At 48.6% G+C, this 19368-nt stretch overlaps 1 protein-coding gene across 3 annotated transcripts in view; it reads left to right on the forward strand.

Moving 5' to 3' along the window:
• Window positions 1-19368, forward strand: part of C9H22orf23 (chromosome 9 C22orf23 homolog) — a 106482-nt gene that overhangs the window by 24731 nt on the left and 62383 nt on the right. The window contains exon 2 of one of the 3 annotated variants that reach the window (XM_063940563.1): window positions 8865-9124. The exons of the other annotated variants lie outside the window; for them this stretch is intronic. Coding sequence (XP_063796633.1) covers window positions 9119-9124 — 6 coding nt within the window. The 5' untranslated portion in view covers window positions 8865-9118. The remainder of the gene's footprint in view (window positions 1-8864; window positions 9125-19368) is intronic. 3 annotated transcript variants of the gene reach the window in all.

Below are 19368 nucleotides of genomic sequence, written 5' to 3' on the forward strand. Positions count from 1 at the left end.
ACATGTTTGATGAGGAAGGTTACGTGGAGGCGGAGCAAGGGCAGATAAGTGTGGTGTCGCCCCCGTCGGGGCCGACACCTGATTGGATGGATATGTGGAAGGTCTTAAATGACAATGTAAATTCCTTACATAAAAGGTTTGATGACGCTCCAGCCTTGGGACAGCCGGGGTCTCAGCCCGCGCCTGCCCAGGCGACTCAGAAACCGTCAGGGGCTCATAAACGCCCTCTATCTCAGATGGTTGACACAGATGTCGACACGGAGTCCGACTCCAGTGTCGACGATGATGAGGCACATTTACAGTCTAAAATGACCAAGGCCATTCGATACATGATTATTGCAATGAAAGATGTATTACACATTTCTGAGATTAACCCTGTTAATACCAAGAGGGTTTATATGTTTGGGGAGAAAAAGCAGCCAGTGACTTTTCCCCCATCTGATGAATTAAATGAATTGTGTGAAGAAGCGTGGAGTTCCCCTGATAAGAAATTAGTGATTTCTAAGAGGTTACTGATGACGTACCCTTTCCCGCCAACGGACAGGTTACGTTGGGAAACATCCCCTAGGGTGGACAAGGCACTGACACGCTTATCTAAAAGGTGGCCCTGCCGTCTCAGGATACGGCTGCCCTAAAAGAGCCTGCGGATAGAAAGCAGGAAGCTATCCTGAAGTCAGTGTATACACACTCTGGTACTCTACTGAGACCTGCTATTGCTTCAGCCTGGATGTGTAGTGCTGTAGCAGCGTGGACAGATACTCTGTTAGACGACATAGATTCCCTCGACAGAGATACTGTTTTACTAACCCTGGGCCATATCAAAGACGTCGTCTTATATATGCGGGATGCTCAGAGGGACATTTGCCTGCTGGGCTCTAGAATTAATGCTATGTCCATTTCTGCCAGGAGGGTCTTATGGACTCGGCAATGGACAGGAGATGCTGATTCTAAAAAACACATGGAGGTTTTGCCTTATAAGGGTGAGGAATTGTTTGGGGACGGTCTGTCGGACCTCGTGTCTACAGCGACAGCTGGAAAGTCGACTTTCTTGCCTCAGGTTTCCTCACAGCCTAAGAAAGCACCGTATTATCAAATGCAGTCCTTTCGTTCCCAAAAAGGCAAGAGGGTCAGGGGCGCATCCTTTCTTGCCAGAGGCAGGGGTAGAGGTAAGAAGCTGCACCATGCAGCCAGTTCCCAGGAACAAAAGTCCTCCCCTGCTTCCACTAAGTCCACCGCATGACGTTGGGGCTCCACAGGCGGAGCCAGGTGCGGTGGGGGCGCGTCTCCGAAACTTCAGCAACCAGTGGGTTCGCTCACAGGTGGATCTCTGGGCTATACAAATTGTATCTCAGGGATACAAGCTGGAATTCGAAGCGACTCCCCCCCGCCGTTACCTCAAATCAGCCTTGCCAGCTTCCCCCATGGAAAGGGAGGTAGTACTGGCGGCAATTCACAAGCTATACCTCCAGCAAGTGATTGTCAGGGTCCCCATCCTTCAACAGGGAAGGGGTTACTATTCCACAATGTTTGTGGTACCGAAACCGGACGGTTCGGTGAGACCCATTCTGAATTTAAAATCCTTGAACACTTATATAAAGAAATTCAAGTTCAAAATGGAATCGCTCAGGGCGGTTATTGCAAGCCTGGAAGAGGGGGATTTTATGGTGTCGCTGGACATCAAAGATGCTTACTTGCATGTCCCCATTTACCCACCTCACCAGGAGTACCTCAGGTTTGTGGTACAGGACTGTCATTACCAGTTCCAGACGTTGCCGTTTGGCCTGTCCACGGCACCGGGAATATTTACCAACGATCTCCTCATAAAGGCGAGGTCCAGGGAGCAGTTGTTGATCAGCGTAGCACTCTCTCAGGAAGTGTTGCAATAGCACGGCTGGATTCTGAATGTTCCAAAGTCGCAGCTGATTCCTACGACGCGTCTGCTTTTCCTGGGCATGATTCTGGACACAGAACAGAAGAAGGTGTTTCTCCCGGTGGAGAAGGCCCAGGACTTAGAATCTCTGGTCAGGGACCTCCTGAAACCAAAACAGGTATCGGTGCATCACTGCACGCGAGTCCTGGGAAAGATGGTGGCTTCATACGAAGCCATTCCCTTCGGCAGGTTCCATGCGAGGATCTTTCAGTGGGATCTGTTGGACAAGTGGTCCGGATCGCATCTTCAGATGCATCGGCTGATCACCCTGTCCCCAAGGGCCAGGGTGTCTCTTCTGTGGTGGCTGCAGAGTGCTCACCTTCTCGAGGGCCGCAGGTTCAGCATACAGGACTGGGTCCTGGTGACCACGGATGCAAGCCTCCGAGGGTGGGGGGCAGTCACTCAGGGAAGAAACTTCCAAGGGCTGTGGTCAAGTCTGGAGACTTCTCTACACATAAATATACTGGAACTAAGGGCCATTTACAATGCCCTGAGTCAAGCAGAGCCCCTGCTTCGAAACCGGCCAGTACTGATTCAGTCAGACAACATCACGGCGGTCGCCCATGTAAACCGCCAGGGCGGCACAAGAAGCAGGATGGCAATGGCGGAAGCCACAAAGATTCTTCGGTGGGCGGAGAATCATGTGCAAGCACTGTCAGCAGTGTTCATTCCGGGAGTGGACAACTGGGAAGCAGACTTCCTCAGCAGACACGACCTCCACCCGGGAGAGTGGGGACTTCATCAAGAAGTCTTCACACAGATCGCAAAGCGATGGGAACTGCCACAGGTGGACATGATGGCGTCCCGCCTCAACAAAAAGCTAAAAAGATATTGCGCCAGGTCAAGGGACCCTCAGGCGATAGCTGTGGACGCCCTAGTGACTCCGTGGGTGTACCAGTCGGTATATGTGTTTCCTCCTCTTCCTCTCATACCCAAGGTACTGAGAATAGTAAGAAAGAGAGGAATAAGAACAATACTCATTGTTCCGGATTGGCCAAGAAGGACTTGGTACCCGGAACTGCAAGAAATGCGCACAGAGGACCCATGGCCTCTGCCTCTCAGACAGGACCTGCTGCAACAAGGGCCCTGTCTGTTCCAAGACTTACCGCGGCTGCGTTTGACGGCATGGCGGTTGAACGCCGGATCCTAGCTGAAAAAGGCATTCCGGATGAAGTTATTCCTACGCTGATAAAGGCTAGGAAAGACGTGACAGCAAAGCATTATCACCGTATATGGCGAAAATATGTTGCTTGGTGTGAGGCCAGGAAGGCCCCTACAGAGGAATTCCAGCTGGGTCGATTCCTGCACTTCCTACAGTCAGGGGTGACTATGGGCCTAAAATTGGGGTCCATAAAGGTCCAGATTTCGGCCCTATCCATTTTCTTTCAAAAAGAACTGGCTTCACTGCCTGAGGTTCAGACGTTTGTTAAGGGAGTGCTGCATATTCAGCCCCCTTTTGTGCCACCAGTGGCACCCTGGGATCTTAACGTTGTGTTGGATTTCCTGAAATCCCACTGGTTTGAGCCACTTAGGACCGTGGAACTGAAGTATCTCACGTGGAAAGTGGTCATGCTGTTGGCCTTGGCATCGGCTAGGCGTGTGTCGGAATTGGCGGCTTTGTCATGTAAAAGCCCATATCTGATCTTCCATATGGACAGGGCAGAATTGAGGACTCGTCCCCAATTTCTCCCAAAGGTGGTATCATCGTTTCATTTGAACCAACCTATTGTGGTGCCTGCGGCTACTCGGGTCTTGGAGGACTCCAAGTTACTGGACGTAGTCAGGGCTTTGAAAATATATGTTTCCAGAACGGCTGGAGTCAGGAAGACTGACTCGCTGTTTATCCTGCATGCACCCAACAAGCTGGGTGCTCCTGCTTCAAAGCAAACTATTGCGCGCTGGATCTGTAGCACGATTCAGCTAGCTCATTCTGCGGGTGTATTGCCGCATCCAAAATCAGTAAAAGCCCATTCCACAAGGAAGGTGGGCTCTTCTTGGGCGGCTGCCCGAGGGGTCTCGGCTTTACAGCTTTGCCGAGCGGCTACTTGGTCGGGTTCAAACACATTTGCAAAGTTCTACAAGTTTGATACCCTGGCTGAGGAGGACCTTGTGTTTGCTCATTCGGTGCTGCAGAGTCATCCGCACTCTCCCGCCCGTTTGGGAGCTTTGGTATAATCCCCATGGTCCTTACGGAGTTCCCAGCATCCACTAGGACGTCAGAGAAAATAAGAATTTACTCACCGGTAATTCTTTTTCTCGTAGTCCGTAGTGGATGCTGGGCGCCCGTCCCAAGTGCGGACTTTCTGCAATACGTGTATATAGTTATTGCTTAAATAAGGGTTATTGTTATGAGCCATCCGTTGAGTGAGGCTCAGTTGTTGTTCATACTGTTAACTGGGTAAGGTTATCACAAGTTGTACGGTGTGATTGGTGTGGCTGGTATGAGTCTTACCCTTGATTTAAATTTCCTTTCCTTGTAATGTCAGCTCGTCCGGGCACAGTTTCCCTAACTAAGGTCTGGAGGAGGGGCATAGAGGGAGGAGCCAGTGCACACCAGATAGTACCTAATCTTTTCTTTAGAGTGCCCAGTCTCCTGTGGAGCCCGTCTATTCCCCATGGTCCTTACGGAGTTCCCAGCATCCACTACTGACTACGAGAAATAGAATTACCGGTGAGTAAATTCTTATTTTTTGATCTTTAAGGATTCAGTAATATCAGGTATGGTTCCCAAAGACTGGCATATAGCGGAAGTAGTGCCTATATTCAAAAAGGGAAGTAAAGCTGAACCAGGTAATTATAGACCAGTTAGTCTTACATCTATAGTGGGGAAAGTATTGGAAGGTATTCTAAGAGATAGTATTCAGAAGTTCCTTGAGGTCAATAAGGTTATTAAAAGGAATCAACATGGGTTTATGAAGGACAGATCCTGTCAAACCAACTTACTTGGCTTTTATGAAACAGTAAGCGCAAACCTAGATCAGGGTAAAGAGGTGGATGTAATCTTTTTAGATTTTGCCAAATCATTCGACACTGTACCACACATGAGACTTATCTACAAGCTACAAGAAACAGGGCTAGGAAGCACAATATGCACTTGGGTCAAAAACTGGTTAGATAATAGGGAGCAGCGCGTTGTGGTTAATGGATCTTTGTCAAATTGGACTGAAGTGCTAAGTGGTGTGCCACAAGGCTCAGTATTAGGACCGCTATTGTTCAATATTTTCATTAACAACCTAACAAGGTCTAGAGAGTATGGTGTCAATTTTTGCAGATAATACCAAATTGTGTAAAGTTATAAATGCGGAGGGGGATGTTGAGTCGCTTCAGAACGACTTAGTTAAATTAGAAGCTTGGGCAGCGAAATGGAGAATGCGCTTCAATACAGACAAGTCTAAGGTAATGCACTGTGGTAACAAGAACAAAAATAACACCTACCTACTAAATGGGGTAAAATTAGGGGATTCTGTACTGGAAAAGGACTTAGGTGTCCTCATAGATAGCAAACTAAGCAGTAGTACTCAAAGTAGGACTGCAGCAAAGAAGGCTAATAAGATATTAGCATGCATAAAACGGGGAATTGATGCTAGGTATTATACTCCCGGTATATAAATCACTTGTGAGGCCACACCTTGAATACTGTGTACAATTCTGGGCACCATACTACAAAAAGAATATCCTGGAGCTAAAAAAAGGTTCAGAGGCGGGTGACCAAACTAATTAAAGGTATGGAGACGCTGGAATACGAGGAAAGGCTTGCAAGACTAGGCATGTTTACAGTGGAAAAGAGGAGATTAAGAGGGGACAACATTTACAAATATATAAGGGGACAATATACAGATCTTGTGCAGGACCTGTTTTTGGTTAGATCAACACAGAGAACTCGTGGACACTCGCTCAGGTTAGAGGAGAGGAGATTCCGCACAATACGGCGTAAATGCTTTTTTACGGTAAGGACGATACGTGTTTGGAATTCCCTGCCTGAGCGAGTTGTAATGGCCAACTCAGTCAACACCTTTAAGAATGGGTTAGATAAATTCCTAATGGATAAGGATATCCAGGGTTACGGGGCATAGTCACGCACTATGGTTATTATAAAAAAGAGGGGTAAAACGTAACGGCAGTCATCAACTTCAGTCAAAATTTTATACAAAATAATCGTGCATAGGAGACCACAAATAAGTTGAACTCGATGGACAATTGTCTTATTTCAACCTTAGATACTATGTTACTATGTTACACGTGCACACAGTTTTTGAAGGTACTCAGCAGGGAGGTTGTTCCAAACATCTTGGAGAACTAACCACAGATTTGTGGATGTAGGCTTACTCAAATCCTTCTGTCTCTTCATGTAATCTAGACATACTCTGTGATGTTGAGATCAGGGCTCTGTGGGGGCCATATCATCACTTCCAGGACTCCTTGTTCCTCTATACTGAAGATAGTTCTTAATGAAATTGGCTGTATGTTTGGGGTTGTTGTCCTGCTGCAGAATAAATTTGGAGCCAATCAGACACCTCCCTGATGGTATTGCATGATGAATAAGTACCTGCCTGTATTTCTTAGCATTGAGGATACCATTAATACTGACCAAATACCTAACTCCATTTGCTGAAATGCAGCCCCAAACTTGCAAGGAACCTCCACCATGCTTCGATGGTTGCCTGCAGACACTCATTATTGTACCACTCTTCAGCCCTTCGGCAAACAAACTGCCTTCTGTTACAGCCAAATATTTCACATTTTTACTTATCAGTCCAGAACACCTGCCAGGGCCTCTTTTTCCATTGGGCTTAATGGACAATTGGCCAAGGACCCCATGAGTCTAAGGGCCCTAGGCTGATGGCTGAGGGTCCCCTCTTTCTAGGGCTACCAGCTTTTTGAAAAATGGCCCTGAGGGACCAGAGATATACGACTTCAAATCAGTGGTCCCCATCTGAGCCTGTTAATTGCTCTTCCTGGCTGGATATCTCCAGTTCATTCTGATTGTATACTCTCCCCTTTCGGTGGACACTGGCAGCTTGTCTTTACCATGCCCAGAGATATCAGCCTTCGAGCAGCTGGTCCCTGCTCCAGCTCCACACGCCTTCGCTGCAGTTTTATATTGGATTGCTCCTGCTCCTGAACCCCTATCCCCAAGACCCCAGGAGCTATTGAAAGGTGGAGTTCTCTAGTTTTATTATCCCGTTGAAAGCTAAGAAATCTACCCTCAGGAATGGGAGATATCCACAGTCAAAAAAGCTGCCCTCCCACCAGAAAATTATGAATATTAAGCCCACTCCACTATCCACCCTTCCCTCACATATTAACACCCCCTACTACCCTGGAAGTCATATTTCAGGGCCCCTTAATTCAGCCCAATGCCTGCCTTCTGCAGTTGAGTGTTCTCCCTCCTGCTCCATCTCACTACCCCCCCTCAATTTATGCTATAAAGAAGTAATTAGCTGAAATTATTGCTCCAGGTCCTGCATACTGCCCTTGTGACATCACAGTGCCACTGATAGCACCCACCACCGCTGGAGGATGGGTAGGGGTCCCAATGCAATGCTTTGACCAGACAGCCCTGGCACCTGCTGCCTTTTTTCTGCATCCCAATTCCTGTTTTCTTGCATAGTTGAGTTGCTTGGCCTTGTTTTCCAGGAGTGGTAAGGCCAAGGACTGTGACGTGGACGCAGTTTCCTTGGGCTTGCAAGGCCACCTGCAACGGCAAGCCTGAGTAAATATATGTGGTCTGTATTATATGGCAGTCACTAATGCTCTCTGTATTATATGGTACTTGCTGCAATGTTTTCTGTATTATATGGCACTCACTGTAATGCTATCTGTAATATGACGGTTACTATAATGCTCTCTATATTATATGACGGTCACTGCTGTGCAGTCTATTATATGGCACTCTCTGTAATGCACTCTGTAATATATGGAGGTCACTAATGTTAGCTGTAATATAAGGCGGTCACTGTAATGCTCTCTATTACACAGCGGTCACTTTGATGCTCTCTGTATTATATGGCAGTTACTACGATGCTCTCTGAAAGAAATGGGATGGTGACAGAAAGTCAAGTGCGCTAAGGTTCTATTTGAAAGAGTGTGCGCATGTAACACCCTTGATGCAGTGTAATATTTATCTCAAAAACAGCTCTGAATTCGCAGTAGGGGTAGATGATTCAAATGAACAAATATGCTTCTCATACACCCAACATCAATGGACATATAAACAAAAAGAATAATATGCACATAGGAGTGAATCTTAGCATCTTAAAATTGCGAACGATGTATTCGCAATATTGCGATTACACACCTCGTAGCAGTTTCTGAGTAGCTTCAGACTTACTCGGCATCTGCGATCAGTTCAGTGCTTGTCGTTCCTGGTTTGACGTCACAAACACTCCCAGCGTTCGCCCAGACACTCCTCCGTTTCTCCGGCCACTCCTGCGTTTTTTCCGGAAACGGTAGCGTTTTTTCCCACACGCCCATAAAACGGCCTGTTTCCGCCCAGTAACACCCATTTCATGTCAATCACATTACGATCGCCAGAACGATGAAAAAGCCGTGAGTAAAATTACTAAGTGCATAGCAAATTTACTTGGCGCAGTCGCAGTGCGGACATTGCGCATGCGCATTAAGCGGAAAAACGCTGCGATGCGAAGATTTTTACCGAGCGAACAACTCGGAATGAGGGCCATAGTGTGATGCTGTTTCAACTTATTCCATATATGGTAAAAGAACAGAAAAACGTGTGGTAAATATGGGTGTATATCCACAACGTTAAGTGCAGAATTGGAGCTTTACCAGATGGATGTTGTTTTCAAGCACGTAGGTAATACCCAGGTTTCGAATATTCTTTTCAACAGTTCCACTCTCATTCGTATATGTGGGAACAAGAAATCATATCCCACATAGCGTAATACCGTTTTAAATTTTTTTTATTTGACAGACACTGGTTACATAAACACGGATAAAAATAAGGATTGGAGGCGTTTACAAGATTGAAAATCGAACGTGAGCATGTAGATCTTAAATGGAGGCACCCAGATCCGGATACTGGGTTTCCGTTCGCAAATTGGATTCCAACTGTAGCGCTCTCTCCAATCCCAATGTCGATCCTCCTGTCACAGGCCAACGCGTATCGAGCAGGTGCTCTTCGTCAGGGCAGTGTGACAGCAGGATTAAGAAACTGAACTAAATACTATGGAGGTAAATAACTTCCGGGTTAGAGACTTCCGGGTCAGCACATGGTGTTTTATGTCTTAATACTAAAATTTCACTTTTCACTGAATATAATATAAAATCTTTAGTGTTTGACATTCAAAGCTCATGACTAAAAACGAGTTTTATGGTAAGAACTTACGTTTGTTAAAACTCTTTCTGCGAGGTACACTGGGCTCCACAAGGATAGACATAGGGGTGTAGAGTAGGATCTTGACCCGAGGTACCAACAGGCTCAAAAGCTTTGACTGTTCCCAAGATGCATAGCGCTGCCTTCTCTATAACCCCGCCTCCCTGCACAGGAGCTCAGTTTTTAGTTAACCAGCCCAATGCAGTAGCAGGAAAAGAGACGACAACGGTTAGTAGCCACATACACCACACTCTCACGACAGGAGGTGTTAGCGGCTAATGCCATACCAACCCAAAAAAGCTAAGTGCGTCAGGGTGGGCGCCTTGTGGAGCCCAGTGTACCTCGCAGAAAGAGTTTTAACAAAGGTAAGTTCTTACCATAAAACTCGTTTTCTGCTGCAGGGTACACTGGGCTCAAAGACATAGGGAATGTCCTAAAGCAGTTCCTTATGGGATGGGACGCACTGTAGTGGTCACAAGAACCCGGCGTCCAAAGGAAGTATCCTGGGAAGTGGCAGTATCAAAGGCATAGAACCTAATGAACGTGTTCACTGAGGACCACGTAGCCGCCTTGCACAATTGTTCAAGGGTCGCACCACGGCAGGCCGCCCAAGAAGGTCCAACAGACCGAGTAGAATGGGCCGTAATGTGAGCAGGAGCTGACAGACCAGCCCTCACATAAGCATGTGCAATCACCATTCTAATCCATCTGGCCAAAGTCTGCTTGTGAGCAGGCCAGCCCTGTTTGTGAAACCCAAACAGAATAAAGAGAGAATCAGATTTCCTAACAGAAGCAGTTCTCTTCACATAGATACGGAGAGCCCGTACCACATCCAAAGACTGCTCTTTGGGAGACAGGTCAGGAGAGACAAAGGCCGGTACCACATTTCCTGATTAAGGTGGAACGAAGAAACCACCTTAGGTAAATAACTGGGACGAGTCCTTAGAACCGCCCGGTCACGGTGAAATATCCGATATGGGGAACTACAAGACAAGGCACCCAAATCCGACACTCTTCTAGCTGAAGCAATAGCCAACAGAAACACCACCTTAAGGGAAAGCCACTTAAGATCAGCTGAACCAAGAGGTTCAAACGGAGACTCTTGTAACGCCTCCAAAACCACCGACAAGTCCCAAGGAGCCACAGGCGGGACATAGGAAGGTTGGATATGCAACACACCCTGAGTAAAGGTATGCACATCAGGTAAGGTCGCAATCTTTCTCTGAAACCACACCGACAAGGCAGATATTTGAACATTGAGGGAGGCCAGACGCAGGCCTAAGTCCAGGCCCTGCTGAAGAAAGGCCAACAACTTGGCTGTACTAAACTTGGAAGCGTCATAATTGTTAGATGCACACCAAACAAAGTAAGAATGCCAGACCCTATAGTAAATCCGAGCAGAAGCCGGTTTCCGGGCCCGCAACATAGTTTGAATGACCGCCTCAGAAAACCCTTTAGCCCTCAAGATGGAAGCTTCAAGAGCCACGCCGTCAGACAGCCGGGCTAGGTCCTGGTAGACACAGGGGCCCTGAACGAGGAGGTCTGGGCGTTGCGGAAGTAGAATTGGACGCTCTGACGATAGGCCCTGCAGGTCTGAGAACCAGTGCCGTCTGGGCCACGCTGGAGCTATGAGAAGCAGAATTCCTCTTTCCTGCTTGAACTTCCGAATTACCCTGGGCAGGAGTGACACCGGAGGAAACACGTACGGCAGCCGAAACCTCCACGGTACCGCCAGCGCATCCACGAATGCTGCTTGATGATCCCTTGACCTTGCTCCGAAGACCGGAACCTTGTGATTGTGTCGAGACGCCATCAGATCTACGTCTGGAAGGCCCCACTTTTCCACTAGGAGTTGAAACACTTCTGGATGGAGGCCCCACTCTCCGGTGTGTACGTCCTGACGACTGAGAAAGTCCGCTTCCCAATTCAGGACCCCCGGAATGAATATTGCCGATATGGCCGGTAGATGGCGTTCCGCCCATTGTAGAATCCGTGAGACTTCCTTCATTGCCAAACGGCTTCGAGTGCCGCCTTGATGATTTATGTAAGCCACTGTGGTGGCGTTGTCCGACTGTACTTGAACAGGACGGTTCTGAATTAATGCTAGGCCAGGTTCAACGAATTAGAGACCGCCCGCAATTCCAGAATGTTGATCGAGAGGAGAGATTCCTCCTTGGTCCACCGACCCTGAAGGGAGTGTTGCTCCAGCATCGCGCCCTAACCTCTTAGACTGGCATCTGTCGTCAACAGGACCCAGTCGGATATCCAGAAGTGACGGCCCCTGCACAATCGTTGGTCCTGGAGCCACCAGTGCAGCGACAGACGGACCTCCGGAGTCAATGAGATCGTGTGAGACCTCATCCGGTGAGGCAGGCTGTCCCACTTGGCTAGAATCAGCCTCTGGAGGGGGCGAGAATGGAATTGAGCATACTCCACCATGTCGAATGCTGACACCATGAGGCCTAGCACCTGCATCGCCGAATGTATCGACACTTGCGGACGAGAAAGGAAGCAACGAATCCTGTCCTGAAGCTTCAGGACTTTCTCCTGAGACAAGAACAACAAGCTGGTTGTGAGTGTCCAATAGCGCTCCCAAGTGCACCATGCTCTGAGCAGGGACCAGGGAGGATTTTCTTCCAGTTGATGAGCCACCCGTGGGCTTGTAGAAACCGGACAGTCATATCCAGATGACGTAGGAGAAGTTCTGGGGAATTTGCCAGGATCAACAATTCATCCAGATACGGCAGGATCCTGAACCCTTGACGGCAGAAGCTGATGGGCAGCCCAGGCTCTTTTGGGCTTCGGCTTACCAGGTTTGGAAGTGCGGGCCTGCTTGTGGTACGCCTGACCTTTTGCTTTACCTGAAGGACGAAAGGAAGTACCTTTAGCCTTCGACACAGAAGGAGCGTTACTTGGCAGACAGGCAGTTTTGGCAGTAGCCAAGTCAGCCACTATCTTGTTTAAGTCCTCCCCAAACAGAATATCTCCCTTGAAAGGGAGTACCTCCAGGGTTTTTCTAGAGTCCAGATCCACAGACCAGGATCTCAGCCACAATATCCGGCGAGCCAGGACTGACGTAGTAGAGGCCTTGGCTGCTAGAATACCGGCATCAGAAGCTGCCTCTTTAATATAGTGAGAAGCTGTGACAATATATGACAAGCATTGTCTAGTATGGTCAGAAGAGATTTCAGCTTCCAACTCTAGGGCCCATGCTTCAATAGCCTCTGCAGCCCATGTTGCTGCAATAGTGGGCCTTTGTGCAGCACCCGTAAGGGTGTAAATCGCTTTCAGACAACCCTCCACACGTTTATCCGTAGGCTCTTTTAGAGACGTGACGGTAGTGACAGGTAGAGCTGAGGAAACCACCATCCTAGCCACATGCGAGTCTACTGGAGGAGGCGTTTCCCAATTTTTAGACAGTTCTGGCGCGAGGGGATAGCGGGCCAGCATCTTCTTTTGAGGCACAAACTTCTTTCCCGGGTTTCTGACGTATATCCACTAGGTGGTCAGAGTGAGGTAAAACTTGTTTAACCATCTTCTGACGCTTGAACCTATCTGGTTTCTTAGGAGGGACGTATGGCTCGGGATCATCCGTAATCTGTAGAATCAACTTAATAGCCTCCAAAAGATCAGAAACATCCACATGTGAACTACCCTCCCCATCAGCAGTATCTGTGTCAGAATCTGTGGGGTCAGTGTAAGCGCCATCTTCATCAGACGAGGTGTCAGTGACAGCAGTGGATTGTGAGGAGGTAAGAGCTCGCTTAGAGGACCCCTTGGTCTTAGGCGAGCGAGGGTCAGACTTTTTAGTAGTCAAGGACTGGTTCAACTTCTTCAATTGAGCAGATAAATTTTCCGCCCACGGCGGGTTAGCTGCGGGGACCACATACGGTTGAACCGGCATAGGAGGTCCCATAGGGGTTGTTAGTTTAGTAACTAGCGTATTTAGAAGCGTGGAGAAAGTAGCCCATGGTAGGTCATTATGTACCCCCGTTGCCACAGTCCCACTGGGGGGGCAAGGAGACCCCAGAACCAGAGCCCGCAGCTGCTATAGTCTCCTCATAGGGATCTGTGGCTTCAGCAACATCGGCAGTGTGTTCAGCCCCAGAACCGTTACCTTCAGAAGCAGACATGATATAATTTGCAATATCAGGTAACACAGTACAATTTTCAGTAGCACAATACCTCTTGCCCAAACCCCTGCGCAGTGTAGTCAGCACAAGCAGAGATACAGGAGAGATATGGTGACTATAATCACAAAGAAAAATACGTATTAGAGTATATCTTGTGAATATCCTATATTACTATAAGACCTGACGCACCAAGCCCCCTCAGGTTATAGAATATAGGGATGGCAAGTTGAGTGAGAGACACGAAATGGAAATCACTCAGCAAGCTAATGCACACACATATAGTCACAGTTATACCATGCAGAGGTTATTACCAACAATAATACTGCACTGGACCAGCTTATATATATATATATATATATATATATAGCTCTGTAAACAATAGATATAACATTGCACAGTAAGAACTGGATGTATATCACAGGGTACTTGTACCAGAGAACCCTGACTAAATGCACTCTTTCTTAACTAACACTGTCTAATTGACATGTAGAATACTTAAGTGTCATGTAAAGTCACAGCGCTGACAACCAGGCTGCTTTACAAAGGCGGATTTGCCCAAGCAGTCCCAGGAACAGTGTAGCTGAGAGAAATGGCGCCCAAACACTGACAGGGAGTGAGGGAGAGACAGATATGCAGCTCCAGGGCGGGAACATTTACTGTAAAATGGCGCCCTGGGGCTGGGGGAGGGGCTCCAGGTCCAAGCCTTATCCCCTCTGCTGGCAAAACCACCTGGTACTGCGGGCTACACACAAAAAGGTTTTAAGAGAAAACCTGACCTGCACCCATGCCCTGGTGATCTAGTGGGATCGCCTGTACAGCCACAGTGTCCACCGCCAGCGCACGCGGCCCGCCTCCCACCGGCCGCGCCAGATCGCGATAAAGTACGGGTCCCGCGAGCGGGACCCACTCACCACCCCCTGAAGCGCGGCCACGCGATCCCGGAGAGCCCCAGTCGTGTGTGCCTGACCAGAAGAAAACCGGAGCCTCCTGCTGTAGTTACCCGGCAACATGGGCGCGGGAGTGTACAGCGCTGCTTGGGAGAGATGGAGCTGCAGCAGTGAATGTTTTCAGACATGTACACACAGCTGCAGCCCTTTAAGTCTTCACTTTTCTCAGACGTCCTATAGGATGCTGGGGACTCTGTAAGGACCATGGGGTATAGATGGGATCCGCAGGAGACATGGGCACACTATAAGACTTTGAATGGGTGTGAACTGGCTCCTCCCTCTATGCCCCTCCTCCAGACTCTAGTTAGATTCTGTGCCCAGGAGAGACTGGACACACACTAGGGGAGCTCTACTGAGTTTCTCTGAAAAGACTTTATGTTAGGTTTTTTATTTTCAGAAAGACCTGCTTACTACAGGCTCACTGCTTCGTGGGACTGAGGGGAGAGAAGTCAGAACTAATTCTTCTGAGTTAAGGGCTTCTTCTTAGGCTGGCAACAGACTCCCTGCATCGAGGGACTGAGGGGAGAGAAGCAGCCCTACTCTCTGAAGCTAGGTCCTGCTTCTTAGGCTACTGGACACCATTAGCTCCAGAGAGATTGGTACGCAGGATCTCACCCTCGCCGTCCGTCCCAGAGCCGCGCCGCCGTCCCACTCGCAGAGCCGGAAGACAGAAGCCGGGTGAGTATGAGAAGAAAAGTAGACATCACAGGCGGCAGAAGACTTCATGATCTTCACTAGAGGTAACGCACAGCACTGCAGCTGTGCGCCATTGCTCCACACACCTCACATACTCCGGTCACTGTAAGGGTGCAGGGCGCAGGGGGGGGCCCTGGGCAGCATTTGGGACCTCATATTGGCAAAAAGAACACATATATACAGCTGGGCACTGTATATATGTATGAGCCCCCGCCAAAATTACTGTTTAAGCGGGACAGAAGCCCGCCGCCGAGGGGGCGGGGCTTCTCCCTCAGCACTCACCAGCGCCATTTTTTCTCCACAGCACCGCTGAGAGGAAGCTCCTCGGGCTCTCCCCTGCTGATACATGGTAGAAGAGGGTTGAAAAGAGAGGGGGGGGGGGGGGGGCACATAATTAGGCGCAAAAACTATAACATACAGCAGCTACCTGGTTAACATTAAGTTACTGTGTTATTCCTGGGATATTATAACGCTGGGGTGTGTGCTGGCATACTCTCTCTCTGTCTCTCCAAAGGGCGTGGTGGGGGAACTGTCTTCAGAAAGGACATTCCCTGTGTGTGTGGTGTGTCGGTATGCTTGTGTCGACATGTCTGATGAGGAAGGTTATGTGGGAGAGGAGCAGGAGCAAATGAATGTGGTGTCTCCGCCGACAGCGCCGACACTTGATTGGATGGATATGTGGAAGGTTTTAAATGATAATGTTAATTCCTTGCATAAAAGATTTGACAAGGCTGATGCATTGGGGCAGTCAGGGTCTCAACCCATGCCTGACCCTATGTCGCTGAGACCGTCAGGGTCTCATAAGCGCCCACTATCCCAAATTGTTGACACAGATACCGACATGGATTCTGACTCCAGTGTCGATTACGATGATGCAAAGTTACAGCCAAAATTGACACGAGGGTGTATATGTATAAGGGAAAGAAGCCTGAGGTAACTTTTCCCCCTTCACACGAACTGAATGAGTTATGTGAAAAAGCTTGGGAATCTCCAGATAAAAAGCTGCAGATTTCCAAACGGATTCTTATGGCGTATCCTTTCCCGCCAACGGATAGGTTACGATTGGAATCCTCCCCTAGGGTGGACAAAGCTTAAACACGCTTATCCAAAAAGGTAGCCCTGCCGTCCCAGGATACGGCTACCCTCAAAGATGCTGCTGATCGCAAACAGGAGGTTACCCTGAAGTCCATTTATACACATTCGGGTACCTTACTAAGACTGGCAATTGTGTCGGCCTGGGTGTGTAGTGCTGTAGCGGCATGGACGGATACCTTATCTGAGGAATTGGATACCCTAGATAAGGATACTGTATTATTGACCCTGGGGCATATAAAAGACGCTGTCCTATATATGAGAGATGCTCAAAGAGACATTAGTCTACTGGGTTCTAGAATAAACGCTATATCGATTTCTGTCAGAAGGGTCCTGTGGACTCGGCAATGGACAGGTGATGCCGACTCAAAAAGGCATATGGAGGTTTTACCTTACAGGGGTGAGGAATTGTTCGGGGAAGGTCTCTCGGACCTGGTCTCCACAGCTACAGCTGGAAAGTCAAATTTTTTGCCTTATGTTCCCTCACAGCCTAAGAGAGCACCGCATTATCAAATGCAGTCCTTTCGTTCACAAAGAAACAAGAAAGTCCAAGGTGCGTTCTTTCTTGCCAGAGGTAGGGGCAGAGGAAAGAAGCTGCACAACGCAGCTAGTTCCCAGGAACAGAAGTCCTCACCGGCCTCTACAAAATCCACCGCATGACGCTGGGGCTCCACTGGCGGAGCCGGGCCCTGTGGGGGCACGTCTTCGGAATTTCAGCCACATGTGGGTTCACTCCCAGGTGGATCCTTGGGCAATAGAAATTGTGTCTCAGGGTTACAAGCTGGAATTCGAAGAGGTGCCTCCTCGCCGGTATTTCAAATCGGCCCTACCATCTTTCCCACAAGAGAGGGAAATAGTGTTAAATGCAATACAAAAATTGTATCTTCAGCAGGTGGTGGTCAAGGTTCCCCTCCTTCAACAGGGAAGGGGTTATTATTCGACCATGTTTGTAGTCCCGAAACCGGACGGTTCGGTCAGACCCATATTGAATTTAAAATCTCTGAACCTATACTTGAAAAGGTTCAAGTTCAAGATGGAATTGCTAAGAACGGCCATCGCAAGCCTGGAAGGGGGGGATTTTATGGTGTCACTGGACATAAAGGATGCGTACCTTCATGTCCCCATTTATCCACCTCATCAGGCGTACCTAAGATTTGCGGTACAGGATTGTCATTACCAATTTCAGACGTTGCCGTTTGGTCTCTCAACGGCCCCGAGGATTTTCACCAAGGTAATGGCGGAAATGATGGTGCTCCTGCGGAAGCAAGGTGTCACGATTATCCCGTACTTGGACGATCTCCTCATAAAAGCGAGATCAAGAGAGCAGTTGCTGAACAGCGTATCTCTTTCACTGAAAGTGTTACAGCAACACGGCTGGATTCTCAATATTCCAAAGTCGCAGTTGGTTCCTACGACTCGTCTGCCCTTCTTGGGCATGATTCTGGACACGGACCAGAAGAGGGTTTATCTACCGATAGAGAAGGCCCAGGAACTCATGACTCTGGTCAAGACCCTATTGAAACCAAAACAGGTGTCAGTGCATCATTGCACTCGAGTCCTGGAAAAGATGGTGGCGTCATACGAGGCCATTCCCTTCGGCAGGTTCCATGCGAGGATTTTCCAATGGGACCTACTGGACAAGTGGTCCGGGTCACATCTTCAGATGCATCGGTTGATCACCCTGTCCCCCAGGGCCAGGGTGTCACTACTGTGGTGGCTGCAGAGTGCTCACCTTCTCGAGGGCTGCAGATTCGGCATTCAGGACTGGATCCTGGTGACCACGGACGCAAGCCTCCGAGGTTGGGGAGCAGTCACACAGGGAAGACATTTCTAGTTTCTTTGGTCAAGTCAAGAGACTTGTCTTCACATCAACATCCTGGAGCTAAGGGCCATATACAATGCCCTACGTCAAGCGGAGACCTTACTTCGCGACCGACCAGTTCTGATCCAGTCAGACAACATCACCGCAGTGGCTCATGTAAACCGCCAAGGCGGCACAAGGAGCAGAGTGGCAATGGCGGAAGCCACCAGAATTCTTCGCTGGGCAGAGAATCATGTAAGCACACTGTCAGCAGTCTCATTCCGGGAGTGGACAACTGGGAAGCAGACTTCCTCAGCAGACACGACCTACACCCGGGAGAGTGGGGACTTCATCCAGAAGTCTTCGCACAGATTGTGAGTCGGTGGGAACTGCCACAGATAGACATGATGGCGTCCCGCCCCAACAAAAAACTACAGAGGTATTGCGCCAGGTCAAGAGACCCTCAGGCAGTAGCGGTAGACGCCCTAGTGACACCGTGGGTGTTCCGGTCAGACTATGTATTTCCTCCTCTTCCTCTCATACCAAAGGTGTTGAGGATAGTAAGAAGAAAAGGAGTGAGAACAATCCTCATTGTTCCAGATTGGCCAAGACGGACCTGGTATCCAGATCTGCAGGAACTGCTCACAGAAGATCCGTGGCCTCTTCCTGTAAGACAGGACCTGTTGCAACAGGGACCCTGTCTGTTCCAAGACTTACCGCGGCTGCGTTTGACTGCATGGCGGTTGAACGCCGGATCCTAGCAGAAAAAGGCATTCCGGTTGAGGTTATCCCTACGCTGATAAAGGCTAGGAAGGAAGTAACAGCAAAACATTATCACCGTGTATGGCGAAAATATGTTTCTTGGTGTGAGACCAAGAATGCTCCTACGGAAGAATTCCATCTGGGTCGTTTCCTTCACTTCCTACAAACTGAAGTGAATTTGGGCCTTAAATTAGGTTCCATTAAGGTCCAGATTTCGACCCTATCCATTTTCTTTCAAAAAGAATTGGCTTCTCTCCCAGAAGTTCAGACTTTTGTAAAGGGAGTGCTGCATATTCAGCCTCCTTTTGTGCCTCCGGTGGCACCTTGGGATCTTAACATGGTGTTAAGTTTCCTAAAGTCACACTGGTTTGAACCACTTAAAACGGTGGAGTTGAAATATCTCACGTGGAAGGTGGTCATGTTATTAGCCTTGGCTTCGGCTAGGCGAGTGTCTGAATTAGCGGCTTTGTCACATAAAAGCCCCTATTTGGTTTTCCATATGGATAGAGCAGAATTGCGGACCCGTTCGCAATTTCTGCCAAAAGTGGTTTCATCTTTTCATATGAACCAACCTATTGTGGTGCCTGTGGCTACACGTGACTTGGAGGATTCCGAGTTACTTGATGTGGTCAGGGCTTTGAAAATTTACGTAGCCAGAACGGCTAGAGTCA

The sequence above is a fragment of the Pseudophryne corroboree genome, chromosome 9 (genome assembly GCF_028390025.1).
Source record: "Pseudophryne corroboree isolate aPseCor3 chromosome 9, aPseCor3.hap2, whole genome shotgun sequence".
Lineage (NCBI taxonomy): Eukaryota > Metazoa > Chordata > Amphibia > Anura > Myobatrachidae > Pseudophryne > Pseudophryne corroboree.